Source organism: Callorhinchus milii, unplaced genomic scaffold (assembly GCF_018977255.1).
Source record: "Callorhinchus milii isolate IMCB2004 unplaced genomic scaffold, IMCB_Cmil_1.0 Scaffold3, whole genome shotgun sequence".
Classification (NCBI taxonomy): Eukaryota; Metazoa; Chordata; class Chondrichthyes; order Chimaeriformes; family Callorhinchidae; genus Callorhinchus; species Callorhinchus milii.
The window spans coordinates 83,135,429-83,163,218 of record NW_024704744.1 but is presented as its reverse complement, the minus strand read 5'-3'; the positions used below and the strand labels follow the sequence as shown (position 1 = coordinate 83,163,218).

The window sequence follows — 27,790 nt, the reverse complement described above, 5'->3', positions numbered from 1 at the left end:
TTATCACCTCTTCGAGACGTCTCAAAGCACTTCACAGAATACACTGTAAAGTGAATTGACTGTATTTTGTGGGCGAAATGCGGCAGCCAATTGGCACAGCAGTGTCCCACAAACAGTCATGGATTCAGTGACCAAATTATTATTTTTTTTTTTTGAAGAGTTTATTACTACCGAAAAAGCGATCCACCAATCAACTAACAATCGGGTTCCTGCTTATTACTGGGTAAACAGAAGCGTGTGGAGTAAGAAAACTTGCCCAACATTTCACCCTGTCCAGGAATCGAACCCAGGTCCTCTCGCTTGTGAGGCATGTGGGTAAACCACTGAACTATAGGACTCCACAAGAGAAATGAGGCTTCGCTTCACAAAGAGCTCTTCAGATTATCTCTTTTACAGATATAATCTCCAACACGAATCAATAAGTGAGGGACATTATTTTGCTTGATCAATGAGAGGGCATCTGAAGAATCATTTGAGTGCAGTAAAGCATTCACCTGTCTCATTGTATAGCATTCTGTATTCAGCACAGACATCAAAAGAAAATGTAACTTCCAGAAAAGCGGTATTTTACTCAAAATGCTAAATATGTACAGTTTATTCAGATGGTTAATAATAATAATCCTTAGATTTGTTAAAGTATCTTTCACATCGGGAGGACTTCCCAAACCCTTCAGATATACTGTAAAGTGTAGTGACTGTGTGTTTTGCGCGTGAACGCAGCAGGCAACTTGCCAATGTCCCACAAACAGCCATAAAGCGATTGACCAATTTTATCTGTTGGCCAGGACACCGGGAGAAACTCTTTTGGAATGGGATATGTGGGATCTTTAATGTGCACGTGAACAGGCAGATGGGATGTTGGTTTTACCGTTTCATCCAAAGGATGTACCAGTAAAGGAGAAACCCTGTTGTAACTGTTAAAACAGCTTTAATAATGATCATGTGTACAGGTACAGTGGAATTTCTCAATTCAGTGTTAAGCAACATATAACCTGCCTTTTGGTCCTCATAATTACTAGGCCAGGGGTTCTAAAACAACTGCATGCACACCAAATAAAATTATTGTTATTAAAAAAACACTTAATGACAGGGTGAAAACTGTCACATCACACCTCAAAATATTCACCCCATCAATGTGCAATCAGCCTAAGGCAGTTTATGAATGAATTTGCAATTAAATGTGTCAGTGCAGGAAATGGTTTTATCAAAGTTTTTATCCAAACCACTCCTGCTGCAATGAAAAAAAGTGGTAACAATAATCCTTGCATCGGATACAGCGCCTTTCACACCAGGAGGACATCTCAAAGTGCATCACAAGATTTACTGTGAAGTGTGGTGACTGTGTTGGTGGGTCAATGCAGCAGCCAATTTGCACTTACCAATGTCCCACAAACAGAGATGAAAGTGAATGAACATTTTTACACAACAAGAATTCCTGAATGAAAACTAAGTTCTTCAAGCACTTTGGTGTGATTAAAATTTCATCAGGAACAAACCTTTTAAAGGCAACAATGTAATATATGAAATACATTTTATTTGATTAGAAAAAAACAACTTTGTACATCAAGATATAAAGTACTTAATTTTGGCTGGGTAGCAAACATTATGGAGCATAAGGCTTTAAATATTCATGTGTTATGCATATTTACTTTAGTAAGTCTTCATCTCTACACACAGTACTGAAGGCACTTTTTACAAAAGACACACAAATACAAAAAGTAGAAGTTAAAACGGAAAGCATTTTACATAAACACATCAAAATCTTAAATGCTGGGGTTAAAACAAAAGATTTACTTCGGCTGATGTGATTGATAGGTGCAACTTAGACTAGAACGGATAAGGTCCCACTACTATTGTCAATCGCAGCACTGAAACAGTCCGGTAGTTCATTAGGGCATTGACTGTTAGCATCTCCATATCCACAATGTATTCCTGTGGTCCTGTTAACGGCTTGACTAAGGCGAGCAATGCACTCACATTACTTGTTTGCTGAGGGAATAGAAAAGTGTGATAAAATGAGTGAATGATACGATTTTTTTTTAACTGCGTCTCCAAAACAAAAACGATGCTTGGAACAAAGAAACGCAGGCTCACCCTCAGATAGAATTCCCCTCCTTCGTTCCCAGAGGTGATCTGAAAGGTGTTGAAGGTGTTGGGGTAAATACTTGTTGCTTGGATTTGAAAGATGTCAGAAGGCACTGAGCTATCTGACCGAACATTCATGTTCTTGTATACATAGGAATATGGCTGATCGCGGCAAGCTGGGTTTCCCGATGAACAGATGCAGCGGCTGTATAAGAGAGAACAAATAGCAGTGAAATCTGTCATTAAAGCCATCATTTTAAACTTCTCAGAATAGTCTGGAGGGATTGTGCCACTGAAGGATTCATGAACAGAGATCCTCATTTGAGTTTCCTTATTATTTGTGTTTGGTTTCATCTTATGATGTTCTAAAATTTGTATATTCAGAAAAATTAAATCTCTATCTCCAAAGGTCAGATATGCAAAAGAATATATGCATCAATAAAAGGATTTACTTCCTCCTGAAAGACTCCCAACAAAAGCATCTGATGCTCCTTCAAAAAAGAAAATGATAAGTGTCTGCTTGGAGGCAACCACAGACTGAGATGAACATGTACTACAAGACACATGTATGTTGCTGAGTTGCAGGACCCTGAAATAAGGAAGAAGAGGATAATGTGGAGAGAATGCTGTAATAAATGACCAACACTTAATTGAATAAATAGAAGAATCAATTGGTACTGTTTAGCACTATAAAAGAACACTGGGAACTGGTTATAGGGGGTGGAATTGTTAATGGAGTGGTATTGATTTAGTTAAGGAGTCCTGTAGCTCAGGTTAGAGCACTCGCCTTGCAAGTGAGACACCTGGGTTCAATTCCAGGCAGGACAGAACCTTGGGTAAGTTTCCTTACTCCACACGCCTAATAATAATCCCTCCAAAACAAGACAATAATAAATTGGTCATTTTCAATCCATGACTGTTTGTGGAACACTGCTGTGTGCAATTGGCTGCTGTGTTTTGCCTGCAAATATACAGTCAATTCACTTTACAGCATATTCTGTGAAGTGCTTTGAGACGTCTAGAAGACGGGAAAAGTGCTATATCAAATGCAAGGATTATTATCAAGATTTGAATAAATTCAACAACAACTGAGTGAGTATATATTGGAAGTTGAATGAAACATGTAGAGGGAAGGAAAAATTTTAAATGTGAACGTATGAGAAGTGCTTTCAGGCACTGTTGTGAAAGGTAAATAAATGTGAATTGTTGATGGATAAAAGTTCTACACTCAGTGTGATTATTGGGGGGTAATTGGGGAATGTCTGTAAGGCACTTTCCCACAAGAGATAGAGTATGTGTGGTTCATGATAAGAGGAGATTTTGTGTGTGTTTGTGTGTTCTGTGGAATGAGTGGTCAAGGGCTGAACAAGCTTTCTTTGTTCTGTGCTTTATATTCTTGAAGCAAATCCTTGATGTTACTTGCAGTATGAGATCTGTGGGCAAATAGCTGACTGCTCTTCATTTTAGTGTCTAACCACCACTGTGGTGCTCCAGGGGTTAATTGTGACTATGAGGTTGTGTTTCAGAATGAAGAAGTGACAAACCATGTGCATGTGATGTCTTCATCACTTGTATAATGATTTATAACTCAGTTGATGCCTGAAGGCTGACAGCTCCAAGGTGAATAAGTTCTCTCCTCCTATGTAATAGACTTATGGCTGCTTCATTCACGCTGAAAGCTTTTATTACAGCTTTACTTACTTGGCAGACGTCTGAACATAAGGCTCCTGGCATGGGATTTTAGGATAACACCTGAATCCACCAAAATAGTTCCAACACCTCTCCTGTTCCTCGCATACACTTCCAGTTTCACATTCGTTTATATCTGTTACAGGGAAATAAAAAAAATGATTTTTTCCCCCACCTCTGAAGCTCAAGAATGATTGACCCTGAATTACAGAAAGCTGAATTAAAGAATTGCAAGGTAAGCTGTAGTTGCTGGGAGCTGTCTGGCAAGGTGGTTCATGTTGCGTAGACAGCAATGGTGAAAGCAGTCATTACCTTAGTACAGTGTCTGCAGACCAGCAAGAAATGTAAGCAGATGATACCTATGGCTCCTGTGTAATCTAAGTGGCAGTTTATTATTTATTATTATGTTTGCAGCAGTGAAGGAGGCTACTGTGTGCTGGTGCTTGCTTCTCCAGTCATCACTCTGCTTATCACCTTTGTTGTAAATGTGTGTGTTTTTTGGGGGAAATTGGTGGTTGAGGATGTTTAGTGTTGTGTGGGATTCCCTTCAATAACTTCCTCTCCATTTAAGTGGAAACGCATGCTCCTGGATAATGAGCAAACTGTTAACGCAAGGTTCACCTTGGGTTAGGTGTGGCTCAGATACCAACTCCGGTATATAAAGGCTGCAGCCGAGACAGCGGGGTACCTGGGGCTAAGGGCTATTCTTACATTAAGAGGAGTAGAATGCATTGGGAATCTTAAGATGAGTGGAGGGAGCCACACAGTTGTAGAGACTAAGCCACACAGTTGGCCTTATAGTGGTTGTGAGTACAGATTTACGTGTATAATGTTATCGAGGCCTTGATAATCGTATGTGAATGATGCTAAGCAGAATAAATACAGCCCAGGACATGAAGTTTAGCATCTAGATTAGGGAACAGCCCCGAATCTTCTGGATGGTTTGGAATTTCTGACACATCACCACTTCCTTAACACGGTGAAATCTAAACTTATAAAAAATGCTTCAGTGTTTTTTAGGGGTGTTCCATGACACTTGAGAGTGAGATATACTTTGGGACCCTATCCTGTGTGAGGGGCACTATATAAATGCAAGTTGTTGTTGATATACTTGTCTTGAAAGGTTTCCTTGTAATTTGCCAAGTTTCCCAAATATATTTTATTTTGCTTTTATTCTTGTTTCAGGCAGAACGTGGCACTGTTTTCTTGGAGTGACTGAATGTTGATGTCGTGACTGAATATATTTTCTTCCTTCTTTTAAGGAAACGTGTGGGGTTGAACAATGTGAGAAGTGTTAGTGCAGGTTTGCCTCAGGTGGGCTATGTCTCAGATAACAAGCTCTGGGCTATGAATGCTCTGGAGTCTCCGTAAAAGGTATACATTTCGAAAGTGAAGGGAAAGGAAGTATGTAGTGTGAAGTATTTTTTGAAAGTAATTACTGATGGAATCAAAAGCTGCCTCAACTAGTGTTTTTAGAAGATGTAGTTGATCCATCCATCTTTAAATTCCACCTGAAGACCTACTTATTTTTACTTTTTTTACTTTTTTTATTTTGCCCACAAAATATACAGTCAATTCACTTTACAGTCTATTCTGTGAAGTGCTTTGAAACGTCTAGAAGACGTGAAAAGCACTATATCAAATGCAAGGAATATTATTATTACTTCTTGGATTGAGCCTTTAAGTAATCTTTCCCTTCTCCCTCGCTCGTGTCCCACCCTACCACTGTGCGGTGCTCTGATGCTATCCTGTGTGAAGGGTGCTATATAAATGCAAGCTGTTTTTATCAGCAAAAGAAAAAGGTCCTAGTTAAGGAGACATCTTATGAGTTCTAATTGTTGGAGTGGGAACCTTCTTTAAGTTGTGTCTCAAGTACATTTATCATTGATAATTATCACTGGCAGCAGCACATTCCCAAGTCAATTTAACCCTATGTCCGTAAGACTGTTTACACCATTTTCTCTCCCAGTTTACTTTTTGCACACATGGACTTCCTGGTGTTACATCTCAAGCATATTCGGGTACAGCAGTAAAGTGGTTAGTCTGTCACTCATTGTAACGGCAAAAGCAGACTTTATTTTGGGGGTGAGGGCTTGCTCATGATTATGAAAATGGAAAATGATGCGTTTCTTATTGGTTGTGGAAAGGCAGAAATTAAATAACTAAGTAATTAATGCTCATGACCCAAATAACATACACATGTATGTGTATGTCTGACTCATGGTACCTTACCTTGGCACATTCTGCTTCCCACGAGCTGGTATCCCTCAGGACAGATGCACGAGAAGCGCCCTGGTTCATTTACGCACTGGTACTGACACATGTAGCTTGAGTAAGCACACTCATCAATATCTACATTACAAGAGATGATCAATTTAATTTCAGACCCTCGAGAACAACTGTTGCTTATAGAATGTGCAGCTGCAATTTCAGTTCTCTGGTTGTTACTACTCTGAAATGTAATCCTTTATATTTCAGTCCTTAAGAAAGATTCTTGTGGTACCTGAGGCAATTGTTTTTTGCCAATTTCCTCAACTTTTCGCATCTCTTTCTCCACCTGGGATAAAGTTCCACAGACGCCCTCTAGCACCCCAATCAAATGGGCAATCTGTGGGTAAGTCTTGACATGTCAAAACACAAGCACTTTTCAGCAGAGATTATTGAATAGCAAGATTGGTTAATTTTGTTTCCGATCGCCCAGCGAGCAGAGTCCAAATGGCGTGCCCCAATCTACTGCTTTGACCAAGATCAGCTTACTGGTCTGTAGAGTTAGTGTTGCATTGGGACGTGCCCTTAACCTGCTAAGGCAAGTGCTTATCAAAGTCTAGCTAGCTTTGGCATTGCATTCAATGTAGAAAGAAATGAACTAAATCATTCTCTATAAACCATCAGTCACTGACATGTAGTGATGTCATATCTAGGTGCCGCACAGTTTATTGAAGTGCAGTGAGCAGGCTGAATTATGCAGAATAATGTATAAGAGAAGTCTGGATTGTTTGTGACTTAAGTCTAACAGCAAGAACTCTGCCTGATTCTCCAATATTGCTGGTATGGGGTAAAATATGTGTTCTGTTTCTGCAGCACTGAATTGCACAAAAACTATTTTCAATTGCGCAGTTTAGTAAATCTAAAACAATGGGTTGGCATGACGGTGTCTTCTCATCTTTCAATAAACTGTACATCACTTGGACATGAAGTCAGTACACATCAGTGACTGATGGCTTATAGAGAATGATTTGAGGAGTTTCGAAGGCCATCTCTTTCCATGTTGAATGCAAAATCAAAGACTTGCCATATCTGTAAATGTGAACCATGTAAAAATGAAGATATTCTGGTCTATTTAAGGAATTTATAGTTTTTTTTTGTACTTGACTGAGTTTTAAAGAACATTCATAGATTACCTCTGCACGTCACTTTGTCTGTACTTAACTCGTATCCCTGGTCACAATGGCAGATGAAGGAGCCGATGATATTGAAGCACTGATGATCACATGGAGAGCCAGTCTCGCACTCATTAATATCTTGAGAGAGAGCGAACAGAATTAGGATCCATAACCAGAACAGAATCAGCCGTCCAACTAAAATTACTAAGTATTGATCAGGACTGGTAACCCTGGCTGATTTATTCCCTCCCCACCCCGTTTGTAACCAAGGGCTTAAATAGTTATACTGACAGACAAAAAGGTGTTTTAGGTTTTAAAAAAAAAATTCTTCCATTTGATATAACCCCTTATTACTTTGTTGAATCATGTCAAAGTGCTTCACAGTATTTACTATAAAGTATAGCGATTGTGTATTTGGTGGTGAACATGGCAGCCAATTTCTGGTGGACATTAAAGATCCCATAGTGCCAAAGGATCTTTAATGTCCACCTGAACAGACAGCCAGAACATGTTTAACATCTCATTTAAAGGATGGCACCTCTGATAATACAGTCCTCCTCCAGCACTAAACCGAGGTCCTAGTTCGGTGCCTGTTCAGGTGGATGTCAAAGATCCTATGGCATTATTCAAAAAAGAGAAGAGAGTTTCTCCCAATGTTTTGGCCAATAATCATCAGGTAAAATTGGTTATTCACTTCATGGAACATTGCTATGTGCAAACTGGCTGCTGCATTTACCTACAACCACAGTCACTACACTTTAAAATAATTCCTGGATGCACTTTGAGTTGTCCCAATGTTATAATAAGGCATTATATCAAATAGAAAGATTATTATAAATGTAATTTGATGTTTGCAAACTCGCTACATCCATGAAGGAGAATGGATTACAATGGGTGGAGACTGATGTGAAATATAAACACAGACAAGTTATACTTATTGTGTTTCAGTGCTGCACACTCAGCAATTCTTTGTAACATTGGACAATTTGCAAGTCAAATCTTCATTAGCTCTGGTCATAAAGAATAAGGTTGGACTGACCTGTGAATCTCTCAACAAGAGCACACACATTCCGTTGACATGACTGCAGCCAAATAAAGTTCTTTATTAAATTAAGTTTATTTGAACATAAAAGGCACTTTGTCTTATAAGACTACAGGAGGGTGTTTTTTTTCTTGTGGTTTCACTGAACATGAGGAATTACTACATGATGTGGCTCCAGGCCAATCTGGCAAATACAAGTAAGACAGTGCTTCAGTGGTTTATTTCGCACAATGTGAAATAGCAGTTTCCGATCACAGGTTCAACTTTACATACATGACCCTAAAGATAGAACAAGAAAACAGTTCCCAATTTTTCCAACGTTATGACAATGAGAACCAATGCAATGTATTGGAAGTACATCACTGAACTGATCTGAAAATGAAGCACCTCAACACTATTGCAAGGTAACCCTGCGGGCTGATTCACTGTATCAGAACAACTGTGTCCAAATAGATTCAGGCTTGAGTGGTTTCTTGTAAAGCAACTATCTTCTGGGCATGAACCTCCTCTGCTGCTGGGTTGGGTCCTTGCAAGCTACCAAGGCAGAACAGCCAGTTGTCTGACATGAAAGATCTCTTGGTGCCCATTGTCCTGTTTGCCTACGAGATGCACAGTCGCTACACTTTACCGTGATTACTTGCAAAGTGCTTTGAAACATCCTTCTGATGTGACAGTTGCTATATCAAATGCAAGGGTTGTTATTATTATTCATCACCTTCAAAGAGATGAAACCTTGCCCTAAGTTATTATATGCAGTGATCTAACAAAGAATCAGTGCATCACAAAGGGGGTGGGGGGTGAAGGAGGAAAGAGGGGTGCAACGAGTGTTGGTGGTTCAGTATTCTGCAGAGACTTTAATTATGCCTCGGCATACCAGAGAAAGCTGTACTGTATTCTTTTTAACCAAAGAATCATTGTTTCCTTGTGTTAAATAGCTGTCAAGTGTTGCCCTGTAGTGCAATGTGAGATAATCCTGAGATTATGAACGTAGCCAGATGCTTACCTCTGCACGTGCGATTGTTGCTTGACAGCTGAAAACCTGCATTGCACTGACAGTTATAGGAACCAGGTATGTTGACACATCCATGATGGCAATAGGAGGGTATGTTGCATTCATTAATGTCTGGATAATCATTGAAAAACACATTACACAGCTGCACGCACTTAACAAAACCATTGCCAGATACCCAGAAATATTAGTGCCAAGAGTACTAACTCGATGATGTAACGGTATCTCAGTAAACTTGCCTTTTCTGTTTCAAAGTAATTTTATTGTTAGCACAGAAATGTGTTCCACTTATCTCAGTCCAAGTTACCTACAAGCCCTGAACAGTCAAAAAGCCATGTTTTCTAGGAGCTGTCTGTGTTTAGCTACTTTTTCATTTTGCTCCAGTTCACACTGTGATAGTTTCACACTGTGTGAAACTATTTTAGATGCAGAGTACTGTACAGATATTCTTTGATAATCAGTAAGTAGCGCTGAGATTATGGTTATCATATACCGGGAAGATTTTCTTTAAGAGGAGGGTAATTAATAACTGGAACAGGTTGCTAACAAGGGTCGTCGAGGCTGGGATGCTCGACTCATTTTTAAAAAAAAACAGCTTGATGCTGTAATGGGAGGAGTGTCGGGTGGGTGTTGTTGAGAGATGAGATCAGATGGACCGAAGGGCCTTCTTCATTCCAAACCAATCTTGTGTTCGTGTGAACTTGATTCCCCAACAATGCCTTCCACACCCCTCTCTGTAACGCTGAAATCAGGCATTTTTCTCATTATGTTGGCACATTGTATTAATTCTTCTCTTGTATATAAATATCTTTTGATTCTAACATGGGCCTCTGGCTACCTGCTGTAGGCTACCTGCTGTAGGGTTACTGGATTAATAATTCTTCAGGATGGCAGAGGAATTCATGGAATATTAAATAATAATCATAACCCCTTCATTTGCTATAGTGCCTTATCACGTTGTTGAGACATTTCAAAGTGCTTCACAGAATATACTGTAAAGTGAATTGACTGTATATTTTGTGGGCGAAACACAGCAGCTAATTGCACACAGAATTGTCCCACAAACAGTTGTGGATTGAGTGATCATATTATAAAAATAAGTAAAATAATCTTCAAAGCTAATCGAGGCTTTTGTTAATACCAAAGGGTGAGAGATGCTCTGTTTCTTAATGATTCAAGGATAATTAGCACTTTGAATCTGCAAGAAAATGTCATGTATTTCAACTCCCAAATGGGGACGTAGATTTAAACCCAACTGTTAGTTGCACTTTCTTTTCCTTCTTCAATCTTTGCTCTTTCCCAAATGACCATCTTGGTTGGGAAGCTGGGAGTATCGATCGATTTTCCCCCATTTCTGAGCCCATCACTGAGCATTTCTTGGTCAGACCACAGCATCACAAGAGGGCTCTTATGTTGGGAAAACATCTGGTTAAAGGTGTGTTGCTTTTTTTTTGAAAATATGAGGAACTCCAGATTCTTTTATTTGGTGGTTTTTAAAAAAAAAAGCTTTCTTTTTTGCACTGAACCAGAGAGTGTTTTGTTACTGTGTAGCTACATTCCGTGGATAATAGTTCCTTCAAAAAAACTAATAATAATTTGGTTACTCAATCCACGAGTGTTTGTGGGACACTGCTGTGCGCAATTGGCTGCCATGTTTCACCCACAAAATACAGTCAATTCACTTTACAGTGTATCCTGTGAAGAGCTTTGAGACGTCTCAAAGACGTATTAAAGCACTATATCAAATCCAAGGACTACTGGTATTATTATTACATAGCATTACCTTTCATTCCTTGGCATTATTAACTGTTATGGGCTTTACGACCAGGTGGTCAGCATTTGTGCAATGGTTTACCTGTCATTTTCTGATGATGGTATATTACTATGTAAGAAAACCTGTAATTTCCCCTTTCTAACTGTCTGCAAAGTTATTTTGGGTGAGCAGAGATTGTTAGCAAACTCTCCTACCTTTGTTAAAGTTCACAGCCTGTGGGGGGTGTTGGTGTTGAGGAAGTGAAGGTAAACCCAGATCAATACTTTAGCAACAGACAGTAGGAAAAGCGGACGTGGGTTTAAAGTTGTAAAGGGCAATTTCAGGATGGATAACACAAAGATTTTCTTTACTTAGAGGGTAATCAACGCCTGGAACAAGTTAAATAATATTATCCTTGCATTTGCTCGGAAAGGACACTGGGCTCATTTAAGAAGCAGCTTAATGCTGTGATGTGGGGATGGTTGGGTGGGTAATCTGGAAGGATGAGATTGGATGGGATTTTGTTTTCAAAACTGTCTTGTGAGAGTTGCAGGACACCTTGCATTGTGTTTCACTAATAAAATCCAGAGTCCCAAGTTCTATTGATACATCGGAATTCCATCCTTGCTATAAAACCCCTACCCTGCTCACCTCCCTAACTGCCTTGTTATACGCCTCCCCATTACTACAGCAACTCTTGACGTAAGATCTATTATCACATGTATTGCATGAGGGAATGGATTGATTTTATAGTCCTGGCCAACAATCTCACCCCCCACCCGCTCCAATAAAATTGATCATTCACTTTATGGATGTTTTGGGGACATTGTGTGCAAATTGGCTGCCTCATTTGCCTACAAATACAGTCATTACACTTTATAGTAAGTATATCCTCCCAGTATGAAATGTAAGGATTATTATTATGATAGAATAGGGACATGTTTCAACAAAATATATTTTTTAAAAATCCTGGGTTGCTCATTTTATGATGAAAAGATTCTAGGTTCAAAATCAGTTGAGTCCTGATGAGACTCAGACATTCACCCTTTTGAAGATGATAAAATGAGGGTTACTTTTGAATAAAATGCATCCTCCCAGGGGAAGGTAAACCAGGGTCTCACATGGCTGAGATAGTTCTGAGGAGATGTACCCAATAAATGTCAGCAAGATGTGCAGTAATCCACATACTATTGATTTGTGGCCGGCCTGCTGAGTTGATCAGTGAGACTCTGAGGTGGTGACATGTCCTCAGCCTGGAAGCCAAAGCTCTCAGGGGTACAATGTTCCTAGCTGGACAAGTCCACGCTGCATGTTCCCATTTTTATTGGACTCCTATATCACTGCTCTGCGTTCAGGCATTCATAAATGCTCCCATTCTAGTTTATGACACAAGATGAATTATAGCCTTACAGCACGCTCTCTGCCTGTTTTTATTCCATGTAACTCAATTTACACTGTCAAGGAATGGCTATTTGCAACAAGAGTTCAAAGAGACAGATGATTTAGTGCACGGAAAGCTGTGCTCCCAGATGAAAAAATCTGTTTTGCTTTTGTTGATCATCAAATCTCACCAACATTTGTTTGTTATTTGACATGTGGAATGTGTAGAGTGTAACTCTTTTGATCCAGGCCAGCTAGTTAACTGAGGTCCATTTCCAGTCAAGTGGATCGACCAGATGAGGTAATGATCAGCACGATTCACCACAGGGAGGAACTCTGCTTAGGACTAGATCTGGACAGAATTTGCAGAAAAGACGGCTTCAAAATTAAACCAATATTTAAAAATTTGCTGAATTGTGGGAAACTCCGAAATGGTAAAACCACTCCCCAAGTTAAGATTAAATTCAACAACTTGCCAAATTCAAGATGCTCTGAGAAGCTACATAAACAGTAAACTTAGACTTGGGTGGAACTTTTTCCCAAATGTTTTGGTGCATGTAAAAAAAATGCTGGCAGCAGCATTCCTTCCTAACAAGAAGAAACAATTGAAGGGTGTTCTAATTGTAGTCTCCCTTAATCTAAAGGGTGTAGACAAGGTCGACTCCAATCCCATATTCACTATTACTGATATTGAGTATGTTGTAAAGCTCATGCAAGCAATGTACAGCAAGTAGTGCCTGACAACCTGAAATGGAGTCATTGTTTAGTGCAGGAAGTTGGCTCTACAGTGCACCACTAAACTGGGGCCTCATGACAGGATCTGATGAGTTCAGATCAGTTTTGACTTTAGCCAACAATCGTCAGAAGGCTCAGGTGCAAATAGCTTCAGGCTTTCAGACCCCATCACCTTTCTCCCACACTCCCCCCAACCCCTCTCCTAATCTGGAAGTCTAGAATGTCAGTTCAATGATCTAAATCTGAATTCAAATTCAACCAACCTTGACAATGGCTATTGACCAGTTACTGGTTTCTGTTACTTATTAACGAGTCGGATGCTTTGTATAACTGCAGTTGACACCCTAAAGCAGAATGTTGATTTTGCTACATACCTCAGCGGTACTATTGCATTTACAGAGTAGCTATTTTATTTCTGGAGTTTACAGAAATGCCAAGCCAAGCATAACATTTCTCGGCAAACTGTGTGTCAACCTCTGGATTCAATTTGTGTTTTTTTTTGGTAATAGATCAAAAAAATTTCAGAGAGTATTTTCTTATTAATGTTCACACTTCTAAGGAAGTAAAAAAAAACTTGCAAACACATTTTGGGGAAAACAAAAACTTTCTTTGCAAAGCACTCACCCAAACAGTAGTTTCCACTCTTCTGATAACCCTTCTTGCAGCGGCAGCTGAACGAGCCTCTGGTGTTTACACAAATGTGCTCCGGGCCGCAGTTGTGGGTACCCAAGGTGCACTCGTCAATATCTGTACAGGAACCAAAACAAAAATGGGTGTGAACCTCAGCTTTAGCTCCTCTCAGACCCGCCTTTGGTGCTGTAATTATTGAAAAGCCAGATTTTTCTACTGGCACTGTTGTGCTTCCAATATATACCTTTACTCTATTATCACTGCCAATCATTTTTTTATATTACTGAACATACCTTTCAAAACACTTAAAGAAAATGAAAGCCTTCTTGAACGCTGAAGCTCTGATCACTTGTATTTGCACAGTTTGTTTTCCTGTTCACTTTCCAGTATAAAATTGATAACTCATTCCAATGCCGTTTGTGGGACATTGCTATACGCAAACTTTCTGGCCACATAATACACAGTCAATACACTTCACACTATATCCCGAGAAGCACCTTGAGATATCTCGACGATGTGATAAGGTACTATATCAAATGCAAGGATTATTATTACTCCTCTTATGGTCTCTGTTCAGATGCCCTTCTGCACAATTACTTCTTGCAGCGGCAGCTAAATGAACACCTGGTGTTTATACAAGTTGTGGTTGTCCAAGGTTCATTCACCAATCTCTGTTCAGAAATGTAAAAAAAGGTACTTGTGGGCCTCAGCTCTACCTCCTCTCAGACCCACCTCCGGTGTCCTTCTGCACATTTGCCACTCAGCTTCACAGTTCCTACCTGCTAACCTACAATCTCCATGGCACTGTTTCTGACTGGGATTTGTCCACCATCATAAACACTGCAGCTCTAACAGAATTACTCTCACCCCAGTAGGGCATTTTGTCCAACTGTACTGGTTCTCATTCTCCCAATGGAGCTATCCATTTTAATCCCATTCTTCTGATCTTCTCACATGCCTTTCAATATTACTTTCCAAATACTTATCCCTTACTCTTTCAAATGCTGTCATTTGGCTTTGACAGCCACTCATGGAACAGAATTCCGTATTCTAACAATCCTCCAAAACTAAAAGCATTTCTTCCAATCTTCCCTTTATTTTTCCTCTTCCAATGTTTCCCACTCATTTTATACCCTGTTGTTACTGAGTTATTATAGATAATGATAAGTCTTGCATTTGATATAGCACCTAATACTATCAAAAATGCCTCAAAGCTCTGAGCAGGTAATTGCTGTCAAGTGTAGTCACTGTGCACTCAGTAGCAAATTTGCACAGTGACCATAAACTGCCATAAAGCGAATCTAGAGATTTGTTGGCCAGCATGTGGGAAACTTCCTTTAATGATCGTGCCATGGCATCTTAAACATCCTGCCTGCCTGTTCAGGGGCACGTTTAACATCATATCCACAAGTTAGCACCTCCAACCATGCCTGACTCCTCCAGTTGTGCACTGAAGTGCCAGTGGAGATTGTGACTTCAGAGACCTGACTTGGGGGCTTGAACCCACAAACCAGTGATGCAGAGAGTTTACCCACTCTATCTTTCCTCTCACAAGTCGCTCTAACATATTCAGAAATGGACATCCATCCACAGAGTACTAAGAAAAGATAGAACGACAGAGTGAACAAAATTGCGATCTGAGGAATGTTATGTCGGTTGCTTTTCTGATGGTTTATTAGGAATTAATTTTGGTTTCTTTTAACCAACGCACACAAAGCAAGAATTATACAATTTTTGGGAATGTGCCAGAGCTGGAGCCTGCAGTCTGGGTAAACAAATTCTCTAGATACTGGGCAAGCATAACTTCCAGTTAACTGACCACATTCGAAACTTCAGTCCAATGATATTTCACACTATTATAACCATGATAATAACCCTTGCATTTTATATAGAGCCTTATCACTTTGAAACAATAATTTATATTTGATACAGTGAATTTCACATTGTTTAAGTGCAAAGTGCAGCATCTGTATATTTTGTCGGCAGCCAATTTGCACAAAACAATCAGGCAGTGAGCGAACAACCAATTTTTTAATATATAAATTCTTACTGCTGTCAGTGCCAGCCCATACCTGGGAAAAAAGATGGCAAGCTTCTGAGATATCAATATTAAGTGCTTAATCTTGCTTAATCTTGAACAATGAGAATGACCCATGTTTCAGCACAGCCCTCCTTCCCACCAAATATTTTTTTGGGTCTCCCAGTTAGCTGTTTGAAGCTATTTCCGACAGAATAATAATCCTTGCATTTGATATAGCGCCTTTCATATGATGAGGATGTCTCAAAACACTTCTCCAGATTTACTATATAGTGACTATGTAATAATAATCCCTTCTATATATATATATATATATAATTGGGCATTCAATCCACGAGTGTTTGTGGGACACTGCTGTGCGCAATTGGCTGTGGCGTTTGCTCACAAAATATATAGTCAATTCACTTTACAGTATATTCTGCAAAGTGCTTCGAGACTTCTCAACGATGTGATGAAGCGCATGGAATCCTGCAGCTAAGTGGTTAACCCGGGCAGGGTGAAATGTTGGGCAACTTTCTTTACTCCACACTCCTCTGTGTACCTAGCAGTGACTAGGAACCCGGCTGTTAGTCAGTTGGTAGATCACTTTTCCAGGGGTAATAATTCCTTCAAAAAAATAATAAATTTGTCACTTTAATCCATGACGGTTTGTGGGACACCGCTGTGTGCAATTGGCTTCCGTGTTTCACCCACAAAATATACAGTGAATTCACTTCACAGTATATCCTGTGAAGCGTTTTGAGGCGTCTCGAAGGCATGATAAGGCGTTATATCAAAAGCAAGGATTATTATATAAAATGCAAGGATTATCATTATGTCAGATGCAGTAATTATAATGTAATTTGAAGAAGAACATGCACCCAATGTGAGCCTGTAGTGGAAAGTCAGCCTGTGCCATAAAAGACAAAATATAGTGAAAGAGATATGGTGAGGGGTGGGTGGGGGGTGGTTGTCAAAAGACAAACAAGAATAGAATTAATGGAATGAATGAGAGAGAACAAATCACTGGGCGTTTCGATTCTGCCAAGTACAATTCTGCCTGTGAGCTACTGTATTCAGGAAGAGACGACTGGTGGCATTCCAAACTTTCTTGCCCAATTAATGTGATGTTTGATACTTACTGAAGTGGAGAGGACAGACACAACGTTGCTCTTTTCAAACAAAAATGGATAAGCTGGAAGTCCACACAGTTTCATCGGGTTTAGGATTATCACCCTCGACACACTATCGCAGTCTCTGTGTTTTTTTTAAAAAAGCTCAGAATTGTATATTTTTTAAAAAATCATGCCACCTCCGCAAACACAATGTTGGGTTGCTTTTACTCTTTCCCCAGGTTCACACTCTGTAACCACAAATACCCTACCCCTGACCATAAACCATTATAAAAGCAGCCAAATGAAGCCTTGAAGAATGAGATACCAGGCATATGAACATGTTAAACCGAATCCTCACATCTCCCTTCAGTGGATTAAAAAGATCACTGCGATTTACAACGCGCTTTTTTAAAAAAAAACACACCAGGCAACATGAACTGGCTTGTTGCTTAATGGTTATACATGCTGTCTCAAATAACTGTGCTTGTGCGATACAAGATTAATTTGGCTTCTCAATTGTCCTTAGATATCTATCATAGAGTGGTTTTTTTTCACTGCTGTGTTCACATTGTTGCATTCTAATGCTTCTCAATACAGTATTTTCTTTTCTTTGTGTCATACTGGTTCTGTCTGGTAGCGCTCTCGTCACTGAGTAGGAAGTTGCGAGTTCAAACCGTACATTGGGACTTTGAACTTGTATAGTCTGGGCTAACACTCCAATGCAGTGCTGATGGTGCACTATGTTGTTGGAGATGCTGCCCTTTGGATGAGCTATTAAACCGAGGTCCATTGTGTCTGTCCAGGTGGACATTAAAGATCCCATTACGCTTTATCAAATTATTAATAATAAACTACAGTCTAGTCAAAGCTAATTAAGGTCTAACTTGCTCTTTGCAAAAGGGGCGGTAAGTGGCAATGCTGAAATTCGAAGATCACTAGAGCGTGAAAAAGGACAGCGATCAAAATGTCATCTCTCCACGGCCCTGCCTCGGTCCTTGGCCTCCGGAAATTGCTGACCTTGATCTGACCAACCAGGCATACTACGAGGGCTCAAACTGGCTCTTGCCCCCCGCTCCATTCGCTGAATATCATGAGTCAGATCCCAACGTTGTGATGCACTATTTGTTTTGTTCAGTACTTGAAGCAGCCAACCTGAATACTTCCACTGGCAGCTTAAGTTGGGAAGCAACTGAATGTGATGCTGGCCAATATTTCCTATTACAAAATATTACGGCAGATACATTGCGAGCCAAATGCGATGGTGGGGATCTTGGCTCTGAACAGTGCGATCTCAGCTTCTGTCAAAGAGAGCATTTGTTTCAATGCTAAATTCCAATGCAATTCTCCACACTTTTTAATCCACAGGTCCCCAAGCTCAGTTTGCCGAATCTAAAGGTAGCTCTGTGCAGAGGAATCCTGTTGATTCTTGGAGGGCTTTGGCAAGAGTGTACAAAAACCGAACACTGTATCTCCCAGTGAACAATGCCTGGCTTAGATTTAGCCTCGCAGGACGCACTTACAAAGTATCAAAATGCTCTGTGCTGAAAATTTATTATAACCCTAAACCAAACCAGTGCTGTAGCTTTTTCTTGCATTGTGTGAAGCAAAAACCTGAATTTGACACAAAATTAGTAAACGTTTAATCTTGCTGGTAACCAAATGTGGATCAGCCTGACCTGTGGGAACTCCAATCCGATTAGAACGAAATTGCTTGGAGCAGAGTTTCTCTCCCCATCCCTACCCCTCCTAGATTGGCGTGGAGTCCTGTAGCTTAGTGGTTAGAGTACTTGCCTTGCAAGCGGCTTTGAATCCCAGGCATGGCAGAACCTTGGGCAAGTTTCCTTCCTCCACATGCCTCTGTTTACCAGCAGTAAGTAGGAACCTGTTTGTTAGTCAATTTGCGGATTGGTTAATAATAATTTGGTTAATCAATCCACGACTGTTTATGGGACACTGCTGTGTGCAATTGGCTGCTCCCGTTTCACTCAAAAAATACAGTCCATTCACTTTATTGTGCATTCTGTGAAACACTTTGAGACATTTCGAAGACGTTATAAGGCGCTATATCAAATGCAAGGATTATTATTATGCACTCCTGGTTACTCAAAAGATTCAACACTCCACAGTGCTGGAGTGGTTCCATCCTTCAGATGAGAAGCTAAACTAAGATTCCATCTGCCTGCTCAAGTTGACATTAAAGATCCTATGGTACTCTTCAAAAAGAGATGGGAGATTCTCTCGGTGTCCTGGCCAACAATAATCCAGATAAAATTGGTCATTCACTTGGTGGCTGTTTGCAGGACATTGCTGGATGCAATTGCAAATTGTAGTCATATTTGCCTAAAATATGAAGTCAGTACGCTTCACTGTTAAATGTTGTGAAGCACTTTGAGTCATCTCAACAACATGATAAGGTGCTGTATCAAAATACAAAGATTATTATGTCTACCGATTGATTGTCAAACCATTGTTGAAAGGATCTGAGCATTGTGTATAGAATAGACTATCCTGCAACACTGCTGCACAACATATAATTCATTCTAGCCCATCCACCGTTACCTTTCGAAAATAATTCTGGGAGCTGTAAAATGTATGAGATTCAAGTGCTAAATTCAAGTGCTTTTGAATCATTGGCGCTCTTAATAATAGGCTGTACGTATCATTACGTTCTTGCTTGTGATGCTGTCAGGAAAGCTCCCCGAGCAGGAACTCTGAGGCACTGCTGCGCAGATTCTTGCACCTGAGTCTATATTTGGTCTTTTTCTCCTTAGTATTTCAGAGCGTGCAAACTCTGGACAATTCTTAAACTCAGTCTTCAATTTGAAGGTGGCTTTATGCAGCTTCTTTTAAGAATTCAAAATCAAGACTAGGTTTAAGATTTGCCCAAAATTTGCACGTTTTGAAACGCTAAGAAAAATGTTCAAGCCAAAAGCTCGACCCAGGCAGATTGTTTCTCTCCCCCGCCACCCTCTCCCCCCGCCATCATTATTTCAAGTTGCTACTGGGTTCAGTTGTTTTATTCGTTCACTTTTTAATAAAAAGTTCTTTGTTTTATTTGAAGAGACAACTATTTCCTTTGCTGCATAAAACAGTTGTTGAGTTTCTCTAATGCCATGATTAAAGATGTTTTCCATTCAACAAGACACATTTATTTGTTCAACTGCAGAAAACATTTCTGTCTACTATGTACTAAGCCCTGATTTTCACAAGCAGAGATTAGAAAGGCATTACTTTCAACATGTAACCAGCAGCACAGGCACTCTAAGCTTGCATGGCATTTTGAAACTATTAAATTGCTAAGAGCTACATACATCTTTGAAATAGTTGATAAACACTAGCAGTTTAATTACTGTGGACTTTCTGACCTCTGGCACATTGCAAACAACAACTTGCACTTATATGGCACCCTCCACACAGGGTAGCGTCTCAGAGCGCTTAACAGTGACGGAGCCTGACTCAGAGTGGCTGTAAGTACAGTTGAAGAGGAAGGTTTTTAGGCGGGACTTGAAAAAGGGGAGCGAGGGGCCAAGGCGGAGGGATTGAGGGTGAGAGTTGCAGAGTTTTGTGGCGTATTAACTGAAGTGCGGCCTCTGATGGTGGGGCGGAGGGTGCGAGGGATGAACAGGAGGCTGGTGCCAGTCGAGCGAAGGCGCTGGGTGGTAGAATGAGTGAGGAGGTCAGAGAGGTAGGGAGGTGCCAGAGAGTGAAAGGATTTGAATACGCGTGTGAGGATCTTGAAGCATATTTTAAATAATATTTTTTGTTAGTTTTTCTCCATCACAAATATCTTGCAAGATTACTTGTTTGTTGCTAGGAGTGGGTTTGGCTTGATTGATAGCACTCCCGGCCTTTGGCCAAAAGGTTGAGGGTTCAAACCCTATTTCAGAATTTAAGCATTTAACCAGACACTCCAATACACAACGGGACTTTGAATTTGCACAGTCTAAGCTGAGACTCCCACAACAACAACTTGCATTTATATAACACCCTTCAAGCGTCCTGAGTGCTTTGAGGAACTGAAGCAACAATGAGGAACCCGTATTGTTGGAAGTGCTTAAATACAACTACTATAACATCAACAAATTGCATTATGTAGGATAATGTCTCAGAGTGCTTGACATGCTGGAGTCAAATGCAGAGTAGAGGAGACAGTGAGAGAGATGGAAGGGGGCAGGTCAATGTGTTGTACAACACAGTTGTAGATGTAGGACTTGACGAGATAGAATGGTAGAAGGAAGGCGTTCCAGAGGTTAGGGGCTCAGACCTGACAGCTCGGCCACTGATACTGGCGTGGACAAGTGCAGGCGATGCACTACAACTCTGGGTTAGCTGGACCGATGGGATAAAGCTCTATAATCATATTTTTACCTCCCTCCTATGAGAGAGACAGACACACCCACAAGGTGGTTTTGAATCATACATCCATGGCACTATGTAATTTATTGGTAATATTATTTTTCTAATACAGTAAACCTCACATAAGTTGTATCATTTGGAACCACACATTTAATATGACTTATGCAAAGTATGAGTTATGTGAAACTTGCAGAAGTCATATATATGACTTATGTAAAGTTGTGTATAAGTCGGATTTTAAATAAATAATACATAACAAATACACAAGCACTGAACTGGCTGATGACATTAAGGCAGGTTTCTATACCATGTTTAACCCAAACATATTAAAGTTATGGTAGCCCATTCTTTCCATATACAGTAATGCACAATACTGTACCTCATGCACAGACAATATGTTCAGTTTACTCGTCCACTAAACTTTCCATTAGGTTTCACAAAAGACATTTTAAAATTATGTCAATTGCTTATTCCTCCTCCTGAAAAGCATATCAATTCTACATGACATATATTGTCATATAAGTAAGCTGTTCCTCATGTGACTTTTGCCTATGTTGGAAGGGGAGGAGGAATGAAAGGATCCATTGCTACAATTGCTCAGCAGATTTCATCACCATGACCTAAGTCTTGTTGCCAGAATCAAACTACAATCCTTCAAACCCCTGAACCCCTACACACAAGGCTTTCCAATAAATGAAATACGTTTCTAACTTGCCTAATGACAGACAGATTAGTTCTCTCAAAAGTTGCAACAATGGGCTTCTGACCAATGTTGAAAAAGAGGCCAAAGACTTAATGGTCACTGAGTGTATTGAAAAGTCTCCAATGAATCTTGAATGACACTGGGGTCAATTAAAAGCCCTTGGCTTTCCATAGCATCAATACTCCCAAGGAGGTGTTAAGGTCAATGGAACAGCTGTAGGTTTCTTGCTCTGACCGGTGTCTACATAAAATCATTTGCAGCCTTAAAGAGGTTCTGACTATTGATAATCTTGCATTCAATACAGGGCCTTTCAAGTCAGGGGTAAGTCTTAAACAGCTTCACAGGTTTTACTGTAATGTGTAGTGATCGTGAACTTGGTAAACAAATGTTGCAACTAGTTTGCATGTGGCAATGTCCCCAAAACAGCCATGAAGTGATTTTTATCCAATTTTATCTGAGGGCTTGTTGGGAGAAAAAACTCTCTTCACCTTCTATTTTTTAATCTACTTTCACCACTGGACGAAGGTGTATGATCTTCTTTTAGACTTTGAGATCTATCCGATCGTTATTAGAGGGGAAGATGTTATTATGAATTAGCATATAAATGATAGAAAGAGGATACTTGCCTTTCAATTATCCTGTGTCACCCTGCTTTAGATTTATTGAAAGGAGCAATTTTGTGTATAACTATTCCTTGCCCAACTTTGTAAATCCTTTCCAAATTGACGTCAGTCTACAACTACTATTTAATTTCCCTTGAAGTAAGAAAACTGGTCAATGGGAAATATGATGTACTGCTATAAAGGCCATCACGTTTAAAAGCATCAAAAAACATGGAGTAAGAAAAAGCCCATTTTGGCTCCATTCCCTGCACAGACCATTTTGTCTTTCAGTAAAATCTATACAACCAATTCAACCTCCTGAGAGACTCAACTACAATAGTAAATATCCTAGGCCATAAAGCTCTGAAATTTGCCCTGATCCCAAAGATGATGAAGCAAAATGGCAGATTATTATTTGAACCATTCAATTTATAATAATAATCCTTGAGTTTGATATGGTGCCTTATCACATTGTTGAGACGTCTCAAAGCGCTTCACAGAATATATTGTAGAGTAAATTGACTATATAGTTTGTGGGCATAACAAGGCAGCCAATTGCACAGGGCAGTGTACAACAAACAATCCTGGATTGAATTGTTACTCAGAAAGCAATCCGCTAATTGACTAACAACCGGGTTCCTCCTTCCTACTAGGTAAACAGAGGCATGTGGAGTAACAAAACTTACCTAAGGTTTCACCCTGCCCAGGAATCAAACCTGGATCCTCTCACTTGTGAGACGTGCGGGTTAACCACTACCCTGCAGGACTCCCCTATAAACTTATATTTACAGTGACTATTTCACAGATGACTCATCCATGGTCCCAGCAATGCATGAGCCATTTTCTTCCAGTATTTGGAGCATGTGTCTTATCGTATCCTTATAATTTTCAGTGCCCTTTTAAACTAGATACTCGTCCAGATTGTTTTAAAGAGAGCTAATAAATATAACTCCACCTACCTTTGTAGAGAGAAGACTATTCCATAAATCTCTGCTCTGTGATTGGAAAAAAAACCTTCATAACTCTACTCCAGTCTTACTTGAAGCTTTAATTTAGTGCTCATTTTCTCTAGTTCTGAACTCCCAAGTTTAATGACCTGCTTACATCAACATTCCCATGTCTCTTAGATTGTCTCTTTAACGATGTGAATCAATTTTGTTCTCCATTTCATTCTTTTCCAATAAAAACCTTTAAGTGTTATGAACATTGGTACATATGTTGGAGACTTAAGACCTCCCCTTTATCCAATTACTCCTTAAGCAACAGATATCCCCACCCATCCCCAGTTATTAATGCATTGTGGGATCCAGAACATTTCTCTTATATGCACAGAAGGAAGTGCGAGTGAAATATACAGAGCTACATAGATTGACATAGCACTGAAATGAGTCCTTCAGCCCGATTAGTCCATGCTCCACATAAGCCTTCCTCTACTTATACCCTTCTACTCCCTTCTCCCTTGCGTATACACCGAGTTTTCTCTTAAATATGTTCTTGTGATGCACAACCGAACCTACTCAAGACAGGAAGTTAGTTGTCCATTCCAATACATAACCTATTCACACTAGTCGGTTAGGTTGTCCATTCTTGCAATACACAACTTAATCTGGTTGTGTTATTCTCACAATAATGGGATTTTCACACTTTGACATCACCAAATGTTGGTCTGTTACTGATCTGCCTTATAAGTGAGGCAGTGCTATATTGATGGGAGTTATAATGGGGTTCCCCTGTATCTCCAACGTTTCCATGTTCTTTTGAAGGTAAATTGCAGAAAGGCTCAGGATTGAAATGTTATTTTATGACTGAATCCTGAATATTGAATTAATCCAGTGCTAGGGTGTGGGCCACATTGTCAGAGGTTGACAAGTTAAACCAAGGTCTTCCCTGCCTGTCCAGATAGACGTTAATGATCCCACACACTATTCAGAAAGAGAACGGAATTACTTCTGGCAAACATTCCTGCAAATAAAAATTAGTTTGTGGAGTATTTCTCTGTGCAAGTTGACTGCCGTGTTCGCCTACAACAATACTCAGTCACTACATTCAACATTAAATCTTGTGAAGCACTTTGAGACATTTAATGACATGAAAAGATGCGATATCAAATGCAAGGATTATTATTTTTTGAATCCAGTTCCCCTCAGGTCAAGATTGAATTTGCCCACTCCTAGTAAGTGAGAATTGTTTATCCCTTACTTTATAATAACCACAGTGAAATGTAGCCTGTTGTTCAATGCTTGTTGTGTAACTACTTTTATCTGGGCATCTTCAGACAAAAATAAACTTTTAGTTACTGCACAAGTTACTAAACTACATGCAGTACATATAGGTTTTGTTCCACAGGGTGTTGGTGGATTGTATTGCAACTGGAGTCAAATTTAAATAAGTTAAATCTTCTTACATTGAGGTCGGATTATAACACTGTACAACACCTGTTGTTCACATCTAAAACTTGAGAAGTATGGTATTTCCTACCTCAATATCTGAAGCTTAAAGATCTCAAATTAATCGAGAGTTATAAAAGTATCAGACGGAGTAATGTGAAGCTCCTTGAGATGTTTTGACATGACGAGGCGCAATAAAATTGGTTGTTAGTTTTCACTTTAGTCTCTTTCACAGACCTTTGGCAATCCAAAAAAGTATTTATTCATAATATTAATTGGATTCATTTTGAAATTCCTGTGAGTGTACATTCTTTCATTACTAACAGATTTCTAGTCCAAACTTTGTCATTTTAACAATTTGTAGATAAATTTGCACAACAATGACTAGAACTTGAATATTAGGCTGGCTTTTGGCTATTATTTATGCTCAGACTTCTGGTTACATTTAATAATTGTCTTCAGTTGCATGTGTTTCTTGTGCAAACGTACCTATCAAGCTAAAAGAATATTGGAAATGTTTCATCCTTGTTTCTAAAACAAAGAAAATTTGGCAGCTAGAAATCGATGTGGCTGAAAATCCTTTATATTTACTATGAAAAGTTCATTTGAATATCAGTTTGAATCCTATTTTCAAAACTATAACACCTACTTTATTTATATTTCCCTGGATCACTTTGCAGCATTTGCTCTACAGTGTATGCTATTTCCATATTTTTGACAATTTTCATTCCTCTCCAAGATCATTGTACTTACCTATCAAACCTCAATTCCAACTGGAGACGCATGTACTCTATGGAGGAGTAATAGTCTTTTCCCCTTGAACTTTTACTTAATTGAATCCCGTGAAACAATTTCCAGTAAAATGTGACATATTAAATAATAGATGGAAAATGGAGACCTCAGATAACGATACAAAGGCATTTGTTATATGTGGTTAACTTCCATCAGCCTAATGTACTATTATTAATGTAAAGATTGATCAATTTACTGCTACTTGTATACAGTACTGCAGACACAGGGTAACTTGTCCTCTGCTGTAATTCAATGTGTCATTCAAAGAACTGCACCTCTGACAAGGTAACACTCCCCAGCACTGCATTGGAGTTCATCTTAGACTGCGAGCCCAAAGTCCCAACGTGGGCTTGAACCCACAACCCTTTAACTCGAGGCAACTGAGCCTAAATACTACTAATAATTCAATCAATCTATCATCAACAAGCCTTAAAATTAATATTACATTTTGAACTTTATGGAACAATTGCCTCTAGTATTGATCCTGGCTCAGTGGTAGCACTATCACCTCTGAGCAGAAGGTTCTGGGTTCAAGCCCTACATCGGGACTGAAACAGTCTGAGCTGACACTCCAATGCAGTGCTCGGTGTGTGTTGCATTGTTGGAGATGCCATCCTTCAGATGAGATATTAAACCGAGTCTGTCCTGTTTGTCGGTTCAGGTGGACGTTAAAGATCCCATGGCATTATTGGTGTTCTGGCTAACAATCCCCTAAATAAAATTGGTCACTCATTTCAAGACTGTTTGTGAGACATTCCTTTGCCCATTTGGGCTGCCACGTTTGCCAACAAATACAGTCACTCCATTTCACAGTAAATCCTGTGAAGCACTTTGGGATCTCCTCCCACCATGAGACACTATACCAGATGAATGGAGAGTTATTAGAAGTAGTAGTCATATTGCACATAAACCAATAGGGAAAGTTCCACAAGATCATCAAAACCCTTGACTTCCTCCAGTTACCCATTTTCAAAAAAGGATTTAAGCACCAACTTTAAATTAACAGCAAGTATTAGGTCTGTAATTCACTTTCTAAAATCCATTTATCTTACCGAGAACTGCGAGCTATCGCTGACTTTGCCATATGGTAAATCGTTGAAAGCAGGAAATGTTCTGTTTGATTTAACCAATATTGGGGAAATAAATCAGAAGGTCAAAGGTTGCAATCTAAGAACAGAAATGGAACCATCGTTTCTATTTACAAGATAAAATTCACTGATGTAATGTTAACTTTTGCACTAATTTTGTTGGCTATTTAATATTTTTGGAGCCTGAGTGCTTCCAGCTGCGTTTTTCATGATTGAATACAAGTAATGCTGAACATAAGCCAATATGGCCATCTTCTCCAATCTATTTATAGGAACAAACTAGATCATGGNAAAAAAAACTAGCCCTCCAAATGTTGCATGTAAAAGTTATAATAGTTTTGTGAAAACTAAACACTGTATCACATGTTTCCTTTCACCACTTTTCATCCTGTTTTCACTTTTGGAGTTGCCTTTAAGCTGAGAACGATGACAGAAAGGAAGTATTTTGATAAGAAATTAAAACATTGGGTATGAACCAAATTTAATTTGTTATGTGATTCTGCTTTGAGGTTGGTTAAATAAAAGATAGAAGATTTATAGGGAGAAAGTCTACCTGAGTCTAAATTTACTCTGTTGACGTAGCATTTTAAGGTGTCTGGAAATTGGCAAATTGTTGTATTCAGCCTGAATGTTGAAGCTGGTCATCCTTCAAAGCATTTATAGAAACCTAGCTTCAAAGTTACGGCTGTTTTTAAGAATTTGTCAAATGCTGGACGATGTGAAATGCAAGAGGAATGCTGCATAAATCTGGACCCTGGTGTAATTTCTCCCCAATAATACTGTCAGCTCCGAATGATTTTAAAGTCTGCTAGAGAACTATTTCTAAGCTTTCTGACCAACTTAAGACATACTTCTTGTAGTGTAAGAAATCAAATAAGCAAATATATTATATATCTTGCTATGGATTTTGGTTGTGATAACTACCTTATTTTCTAAAAAAAATCATCATTTCTTTAACACTGATTAGATAATGTAATAATATCATGAGTTTTTGGTCACCCTATATATATATATATTTAAAAAA

At 39.3% G+C, this 27,790-nt stretch overlaps 1 protein-coding gene across 1 annotated transcript in view; it reads right to left on the bottom strand.

Moving 5' to 3' along the window:
• Nucleotides 1-1,396: 1,396 nt before the first annotated feature.
• LOC103177963 (EGF containing fibulin extracellular matrix protein 1) overlaps nt 1,397-27,790 on the bottom strand; it is a 47,589-nt gene continuing 21,195 nt past the window's right edge. Inside the window, exons 5-11 of the mRNA XM_007892387.2 lie at nt 13,701-13,823; nt 9,203-9,322; nt 7,176-7,295; nt 6,007-6,126; nt 3,787-3,910; nt 2,095-2,290; nt 1,397-1,989 (exon numbers count right to left, since the gene is read on the bottom strand). Coding sequence (XP_007890578.2) covers nt 1,828-1,989; nt 2,095-2,290; nt 3,787-3,910; nt 6,007-6,126; nt 7,176-7,295; nt 9,203-9,322; nt 13,701-13,823 — 965 coding nt within the window. The 3' untranslated portion in view covers nt 1,397-1,827. The remainder of the gene's footprint in view (nt 1,990-2,094; nt 2,291-3,786; nt 3,911-6,006; nt 6,127-7,175; nt 7,296-9,202; nt 9,323-13,700; nt 13,824-27,790) is intronic.